Source organism: Chenopodium album, chromosome 10 (genome assembly GCF_948465745.1).
Source record: "Chenopodium album chromosome 10, dcCheAlbu1.1, whole genome shotgun sequence".
NCBI lineage: Eukaryota > Viridiplantae > Streptophyta > Magnoliopsida > Caryophyllales > Amaranthaceae > Chenopodium > Chenopodium album.
In genome coordinates this window covers 49520466-49530084 of record NC_137843.1, presented here as the reverse complement: position 1 = coordinate 49530084, position 9619 = coordinate 49520466, and the positions used below count along the sequence as shown (strand labels likewise).

Sequence of the window (9619 nt, the reverse complement as noted above, 5' to 3'; positions counted from 1 at the left end):
TAATATAATAAAAATTAACCTGTAAATTCTCTGATCAATTTCAATCGTCGTTACTTTCTCTCTCTTAATTTCTCACTCTATAATATTTTGAAATAATTGAAGAACGTAAAACTTTTAATTTTGAAAGTTAAAAAAAATGTAACTGATTTAGATAAACCCCATGAATTAAGGAATAGATTGATTTTTTTTTTTTTTTTAATTTTTTTTTAATTAAAAGGATCAATTTTACCATGGTGCACCCTGTTGTATTATGTAATTTTCACTATTTTGCAATGGCCTAAATTTTGTCATTGTAAAAAGTCGTTGCAATAAATGTGTTTTCTTATAGTGAAAGTTGGGATTATTCTAGATAAATCGCATATAATTGAGATTATTAAAATTGATTTTTCCTTATTTATTTTTATTATTCTTATTTTTTATTTCCATTTTTTATTACACAAAGAGGGAAAATACTAATTATTCCTAACAATGGTATTACAGCTTGGTTCAACAATTTATTTATTTATTTTTAATTTATTTTTATTTGTTTATTGTGTGTGATTCATGATGGAGATATTACTGTCACTGACGAAGGTGACATGTTTAAATTCATGGAGGAGAATTTTTCGTACTGGATGCCCATAATAGATTTATAGAGGATCACATATAATATAATACAAAGATTTGTACGACCTAATCACAATCGAGTACTGGAAGCCCACCATAAAAGAGGATCTCATGTATTGCAATTTGCAAAGATTTGTACAAGCCAATCATAATCGAGAATAAGCTGGTGGGAAAAAGTGACAAAGAATGGGAGGTTCAACTTTTATGGGAGGTTCACTTTTATATATGCTTCATGAAATTTAATTTGTATGTTCCTTTTGTATTAGTATCTAATTGTTGCTAATCTGCACAAATATTGCATAACTAATGATAATAATTGCATTGCATTTCATTTAATAGACATAAGTGGTCAAAGTAGTACACACTATAGCCAAAGTTGTGGCTTTAATCCATTACAAAGCATAAAATTAGTACCCCAACAACAACAACCAAACTAAACAACTTAATAAAATACAACTAAACTACCTCTAACTGCTCTTTTGGCATTCCCTCATGACATTTAGCTCTTTCCTTGTGCTTCCAATGCTTCTTCTCCATCATATCCACTTGTAACACTAAAAATAACACATAAAAGAGTGAGGGAGGGAAAAAAAAAAGGTTAATTAAAAAAGGGTAAAAAAAAATAGGGAAAAAAAAAAGAGTAAAACAAAGGGTAAAAAACGGCCACATTTGAAAATTATAACACTTAAAAAAATAAATAAATAAATAAATAAATAAATAGGGAGTCCTACTAGTCCCATACAATGCACAATCTTGAAAATAATTTTTTTTTTTCCTGTATGCATGTGTGTAAATTAAATCTAAGCAAAACATATACTATGTATCACAAAATGTGATCCCTCTCATTAGATAAATTGAGCTAAAATGAATTGAAAGACATGAATTAAACATTCTAATTCACTTCCTAATTAAATAAATTGTATAAAATGTTAGCATTAGTTTAGTGGTTTTTGTTTCATTATAAAAGAATTGTTAAATTAATATAGAACGGGAAATCCATACTCATACAATTAATAATAAAATGTAGAAGATGAAGATTATTGTTTTTAAAGGCTAAAAAATTGTGTAGGAGGGAAAAAAAAAAGGAAAATGAAAGAGCAACCACCTTTTGTTTTTAGTAGGATACTAGATTAAATCTCGTGCAATGCACATATGTTGAACAATTATAATAACAATATAAGTATGTATATAATAAATAATGAATTGATTCACTAGGTATTAAAAATGCATAAAATATGAGAAAACAAAAATATTTTAATACTTGTATGTAATAGTTAAAATGCGTAAGTTGATATTTTAGGAAACCATGTACAAATATTTTTATTTTATTGAAAATTGTTACTTAGAGGGAAATTACAGCACCATGAAATAACACGTGTTATTCTTAATTAGTGTCTGACTTAATAATATGTAATTGATTGTAGTGTAATTTAGTCATAAAAGCTTTCCAAATAGTTGATTTATCTAGAACAAAAGGGGAGGGGGGGGGGAAATAATGTCACTAATAGTTTTAGCGGTAAAATTTTTAAAAGAAGCTGACAGTAGATAGTGTAAACAGTCATTACTGTAGTAATAGTTATAGATAAAGTTATATTCAAAGTCATTATAAAGTTATTGGTATCTACACTGGCTACCAACATATCAATCATTCTAGAAAGAGAAAAAAAAAAAAAAAAAAAAAATTCAAAGCAAATGGATTCAGCAATCTACCCCAAAGAAGAAGCAAAAGAGCAACTACTAGAGGCACAAGCTCATATATGGAGTCATGTTTTCTACTTTCATAAATCCATGGCCTTAAAATGTGCAATTCAACTAGGCATTCCAGACACCATTCATAAACATGCCAAACCAATTACTCTTAAAGAGCTTGCCAATTCACTTACTATCCTCCCTAACAAATTTACTTCTCTTTCGCGCTTGATGCGCCTTCTTGTATCCTCCAAATTCTTCTGTATGAAAACTTTAGCCAACGGCGAAGAAGGATTTGCTCTTACATTAAGCTCCCAACTTCTGTTGAAAGATCACCCTCTTTCGCAAGCTCCCTTTGCCCTTGGAATGCTTGATCCACGGCTTACAAAACCATCTCATCATATAAGTAGTTGGTTCAAAGGCGAGGGTGAATATCCTTTCCACATTGCTCATGGGAAGAATGTTTGGGAATTAGCTGGCCAAGATGCGGAATTTAATGATTTCTTTAACCAAGCCATGGAAAGTGATTCTCGTTTTGTTACAAGCTTGTTGGTCACCAATAATTTTTTTAAGGGCTTACTTGAGGGAACGGAGTCATTGATCGATGTCGGTGGCGGTAACGGGGCCACAGCTAAGGCCATTTCTGAGGCCTTCCCATGGTTGAAGTGCAGTGTACTTGATTTACCACAAGTGGTTGGAGTGTCACAAAAGGATGGTAGCAACGTCAACTTTGTTTCTGGTGATATGTTTGAGGCTATTCCTCGTGCTGATGTCATCCTACTTAAGGTAACAAGCCGTCATTTTCCTCTACTTTTATTATATAAAGGTCTACCTATATTATCAACACATATATGAACAACTAGCTTAGAATCCGTGTCATGCACGGTTATTACTAAAACTTAATTTATTGTTATCTTAATCATAAACAATAATAAAAATATATCGTAATATATATCGACCTTTTTTATAAAAATATACATCAAGCATTATTAATGTAAAACTATACATAAAAATTTGAGTACAAAATCAACATAATTATTATAAACACTACACAACAATAAAAGGGTTATAATAAAGTTTGTCCATTTGTACTCAATTTCGTAAGACAAACCATGATAGAATAAATATATTTTCTTGAATTTTATTAATAAAGTGTTATATAAATTATTAAATTATCTTGATTGATACATTAGTTTAATTTTAAAACTTTAATTGATTCAATATTGTTTATACTGCATATAAAAAAAGTACAACATTACATCATTAAATAAATTAACATTAAAACATTAAATATTTACATAGCAAAGTTTCAATGCATCTTTTACAACGTTCTTTTAAGTGTATGTATTTCACTATGGGATCTAGCATGTAATAAATTTTGTTAAAAATAATATTTATTTATTTTAATCATATTTGATATGAAGTATATTATTACTTTAAGGTGATAATAGAAAATTTTCACAAAATTGTCATTTTTACGTATAGAATTTAAATGTATTTAATTTGATGATTTAACGTAGAAAATTATTTTAGCAGTATATGGTTTAAAATAATTTTATGATGATAATTTTTACATATTTTATATAATACGAATGACATGAATTTTTTTATATTATTATAATTGCATGATAAAACTGTGGTGCTCAAATAGGAATGTTATACTATTATACTAATATGTTAAATATTATTCTAAGAAGATTTGACTAAAAAAAAAAAAAAGAGAGAGAGAAAATGACTTTGAAAGGAAAATGCAATACCAATAAGTGACATGTATTATTTTTAATGTCTATTTTAATATTATGTACTCCCTTTGTATTTTAATAAGTGTTACAGTTTGACCAAACATGCGTGTTGAGACAAGACTTTGAACATTAATTTATCTAATTATATGTTAATAAAATCATAGGAAAATTTATAATATGAAAGTATATTATAACGAATCCAACAATTTCTTATGCAATGACAATTCTTTTTAATATATTAGTAAAATCATCAAGTTAAACTCAGAATAGTGAAAAAGTCAAACTGTAACACTTATTAAAACACGAAGGGAGTAACTAATTTTTCTATTTAAAGATATATCATACAGAGGTATTTATTAGAAGATATAAAGTGACAAATATGAAAAATATTTTATTACATATATGGAAAGTATGTGAATCAAAATTACTACAATTATAATAAAGATTTTGTGAATATTTCATATATAAATTGTAGTATGTGGCATAGACTTAAAAAAGGGAAAATAAAATGAGAAAATAAAAAGGGGGAATTTTAAAGGGAAAAAACAGAATCAGGAAGTGACGTGTGTCATTTCTGGTGTCTGTTTTATTATTATACTAAATAAGTTCCGTGCGATGCACGGTTTTAGAAATAAATCTTTTACCCATGAGTAAATTATAAATAATTTAAGAAAAACATAATAAATAATGATCTCTCTTGTTAGATTAATTGAGTTTAAGCAAACAATGTTAAGTATTTTAGTTAATTTTCCCGTCAAAAAAAAAAATTATAGTTAATTTCATAATTAAAATAAAATATATGAAATGTTAGCATTATATTAGCTTAGTTGTTTTATTTCATTATAAAAATTTTAAAGAATTAATAAAGGGTAGAAAAATCAAACTCACATCATCACTAATAATATGTAGAAAAAAGTTTTATATAGGACAGAAGGAAAACGAATGAGAACAACCATCAATTTTATTACTCGTATTATTATTATTTTTTTTCACCTCCATAGGAAAATTTGTAGTTAGTAAATAAAAGTAATAAAAATTTTTAGGAAAATGTATAATTAATTTAGCTTTTTCAAACATTTGCTTTATCTTGAAATGGAGAAGAAAAAAAAAAAAGATGATGGCAATTAAAGTTTTGGAGGGACTTTTTTAAATAAGAAGCTGACACATGACAGTGATGATGTCAGCGGTAATTACTTTAGTATTAGTAATTATAGACTAGATTAGAGCACGACATTTATAAAACCTATTTGTAATTTGTATTTTTTTTCAAAAATAAATGGCTATACATGAATATAAATAAGAATTATGTACAAAAAATATTTGTAATTTTAAAATTTTAGTTTTCCATCAAAATTATGACATAGGTTTTATTTAACGTCGTCTAATACATAACTCTATATAAGAGGTCATTTATTAGTGTGGTATTTAAAATTGTTTCAGTTTTCTACAATTAATTGATACTCCCTCCGTCCCATTTTTACATTCCTGCTTTTCTTTTTGGGTATTTCAAAATTACATTCCTACTTTCCTTTTTTAGTAAGTAAATTTTTACCAAATATCCCAAATTATCCCTATTTTTCTGTTTTGTAATTAATGATTTCTCTATTTTCTCACTCTTATTTTCTAATTCTCACTCTTATTTTTAGAATCCATGTGCATGAATTTAGATGAATATGATTGGTCCTTTTTTTCCACCAAAAAATGTTATTGGTGATTGGTCCTTTTTTTCCACCAAAAAATGTTATTGGTTCTTTTTCTTTTCAAAAGATTGATGACATGTGTAGCATTAAATATTATTGTATCTTTGTTTTACTCAAAGACATCAATTAATGTCTTGTAATTCCCATTGTACTTTGTTTTATTGTTCTTTGTTTTATTTCAAGTTCCTTAATTCCCGTGTAATTTTACAAATAGGAATGTAAATAAAGGACAGAGGAAGTAGGTTTTAGTTGTAATGTAGAAGCTTTTAATGTTTAAATTTCAAAAATGTTAAATATGATAGCTCTACAAAAAAAAAAAAAAAAAAAAAAAAAAAAAAAAAAAAAAAAAAACATTGCATTTAGGCGGGAAAGAAATATATCAAATGAGCGACACATGAGTAGTAGTGATGTCAGCATGGCATACTCTATTTTAGTAATATTTAATAGATATTGATTTGTTTACATAGTCATTCTAACATAGGAAAGTTCCGTTCATAATTTATATAACTTATAATTTTATAATTTAGTAATGATAACTTATAGATAGTCCAAACATTATGAATACATCACGTACAATGTTTATAATATTTGAACCATATATATCTATTGACACCATGATATGTTATAATAATCAGACCATTATAATTCTCCAAATATATAAGTATAAATTATCATGTACAGTCTATTTATAAAAATAAATTAAAGTCGACTCTAATAACGAATATATATTTTTTTTTATTTTTTAATAACAACTTATGTTATTTGGAGTGGAGTATCAATGTTCTTAAAACCATTTTCAAGCTTAATATTTACCTTTAATTTCACACCTAATTTTTCATAAAACTAGTCATATAATCCAATTCCAATTACATGTATTTTTAAATCATAATAAAAACTAATGACTCAAAATACAACCACATAACTTTAAACTCTGTACATTAAAAAGTGTTCGAATTAGAGTGAGACAAATGGAATGTCACTTTGTAACACCTTTGTGTGGAGTCAAGAGATAAGGGCCGTAAGGGCATTTCTTCTTGTTTGATGAAAAAACATGACCATTGGGCACTTGTGGATGTATAAATGTACGTATATAAATTGTGAATCTGTGTGATTGATAAATCATTATGCAACTTGACCTTATAAATAGATGGACCACAACAGTTTGGTTGTTTGTTTTTTTTTTTTCTTTATTTTTTTGTAAAACAAATTTGTACATTAGCTAACATGTTACCAAATAGCGTTAGTAATGCTTAAATTTGATGGTGAATAGTTGATCTCTAATTATGATGAACCTAAAAAGATTCCACATGATTATGTTTTTTTTTTTTCTATTTATGAATTATAATCTAGTTAAAATTAAATTTGTTATTAATAATGTTAAAAGTCAAAACGTATCAATAACTTTGAAACAAAAAAATTATGAGTAATAAAAGTGCATTTTACTACAAAATCTGCAGTGGATATTGCATGATTGGAGTGATACTGATTGCATAAAGATATTGCAACAATGCAAAGAGGCAATTCCCAACAAAAAACGAGGTAAAGTGATTATAATTGATATAGTTTTGGATCCTCAAACCGACAATTACAAAGGCTTTGATGATGCTCAATTATTATTTGATATGGAGATGATGTCCGTTACTGAAGGACAAGAACGAACTAAACAAGAATGGGAGAATATATTCACTATTGCTGGTTTTAGTGACTATAGTATTCTTCCTATATTGGGTTTAAGGTCAGCAATTGTGTTGCATCCTTGATAAATTTATAGTCATGGCCAAAGTTACTGAATGGGTTTTAAAAAGACACATGTTTTATTATGTGCAATGTGTTATTAAAGATACGTATGATGGTCAATCGGCCTACTTATATGTGTTTTCCACTTGTATGAATGTATTCTTAAATATCATCCTACATGAATTGACACATCTGATTGAGTATGGCAATGTTAGTTATTAAAGATATGTATGGTTAATTGATCTATTTATATATGTTCTCCACTTGTACGAATGTACTCTCTAAGGGTCAAATATCCTACATGGATTGATGACATACACATTTGATTGTTTATGGCAATGTGTGTTATTATAAATATGTATGCTTAATCAGCCTACTTATATGTGTTCTCTACTTGTATGAATGTACTCTAACGGTCAATGTGGATTGACACATTTGATTGTGTCTGACAATTAAGGTATAGATTTGAGAGTTTCGAATAAATCAATGGAAAGGTAAAAAGCAAGTAAGGAGTCTCCAAATTTAACTTGATTAACTTATATAACGTCGTTAAAATCTTAGAAAATTGTTGAAATATATCTCGCTCACCAAATAACACATGTAAGAGTCCCACATTGATAAAAGAAAACAGAGAAATACTTTATAAGGCTAATGGCTACTCCTCCTGTTGCCATATAATTTTGGAACGGAAACTCATAAGCCTTGTTTGTGTACTACACTCTTTTCTTCCTTATTCGAGTTGCCCAAACAAGGCACAAATAATCAAAGGTACAAATTTTATCAATAAACATACTACCCTTTATTGAAACAATAACCGTAAGATTTCGTAAAATCGTAGTAGTAATTAAGTCATCATTGCTTTAAAATCTATATCTATGTATACTAATATATTAAAAAGCGTTACTAAAAACGTCTTTGTGCCATGTAAACCACGCCACATCACCTACTTCATCTCTTATTATTTTGCCTCAACCGAAACATTATGCCACATCACCCAATACTGCTTCATATAAAAAGATGATGATAACAGGATTCGAACACCCAATCTCTTATAAGAAAGGATGCTTATTTAAGCATCTAAGCCAATTATCAACTATATTATGAACATGATTATAAATGACATAATTGATAATCACAAGATCTAATAAAAAAAAAATACATTATAAATATCAAATACATATAATCACAAGATATAATTAAAGTAGCAATGTGGTGTAACGCCCGGGCTACACAAGAGAGAGAGAGAGAGAGAGTGAGTGAGAGTATGCAAGGAGTAGTGATAGACCACTATCAGGTATGGGCTCGTTTGGGCCATATCGGGGGCAAAAATGTAATTGCCCGCACTACTTACTGACAGGCTAAAGTCGTATCACCTAATTAAAAGTATTACCTAAATCCTCTAACTAAAGTAGATAGGGAAGTAGGATCGAATCCACAGGGAAACTGGTCTTTCTACTCCTAATTAATTAATATAATCTAAATTATTAAAGTAACCAATTTGTTGTTTGTAATGTGAAATTATACTACAAAGATTAAGTTTAGGGAGAAAGTCGATAATAAGAAGGCCTAGGGTCATAGGTTCACCAATAATTAATATTCCGGGATAAAACATAACAATCAACAGTTAACATTGCACAAATAACATGATTAACAGGCTCTCGCAATTTATTAATCAACATAGATCTAACAAGCTCTCGCAATTTACTAGATCTAAGTTCCTATTGAAAATAGCCTTTAATATCAAATTAACATCTGCTCGATTCATCAATTCAATATTGCTAAACATTCACAATCAAATTACATCTGCTCGATTCATAATCTAATTGCAAAGAATTAAAACAATTCAATAAGAAATTACCATGCAACATCAATAATCAATAATAACAAATTATCCCTTCATATTAATTATGGATCCCCATAAACCCTAGAATTAAACTACTCAGACATAATTAAATCTAAACTAAACGAAGCAATAAAAGTAGTCATGATAGAGTAAAGAAATAAAATAAATAACTGAGATTAAAAGAGAAGAAATCGTTACCAAAGTTAAAAGGGAACGAGAGTTGTAGAGAGAGAAAATAATACTAAGAGTTTAAGAGAAGAGAGAAAGAGAAAAGTTAGAGAGAGAAAACAGAGAGTAAGGGA

At 27.9% G+C, this 9619-nt stretch overlaps 1 protein-coding gene across 1 annotated transcript; it reads left to right on the top strand.

The window, feature by feature from the left end:
• The first annotated feature begins 2129 nt into the window (after window positions 1-2129).
• Window positions 2130-7829, top strand: LOC145562499 (trans-resveratrol di-O-methyltransferase-like). The gene is made up of 2 exons (XM_081622799.1): window positions 2130-3081; window positions 7195-7829. Exons 1-2 carry the CDS (start codon window positions 2299-2301, stop codon window positions 7495-7497), a joined length of 1086 nt encoding a protein of 361 aa, XP_081478925.1. The 5' UTR covers window positions 2130-2298; the 3' UTR covers window positions 7498-7829.
• Window positions 7830-9619: the final 1790 nt, after the last annotated feature.

Coding starts and splice junctions, on each gene's coding strand:
- LOC145562499 (XM_081622799.1), top strand. CDS start 2,299: ATGGATTCAGCAATCTACCCCAAAGAAGAAGCAAAAGAGCAACTACTA. Junction 3,082..7,194: donor CTGATGTCATCCTACTTAAG/GTAACAAGCCGT, acceptor CAAAATCTGCAG/TGGATATTGCATGATTGGAG.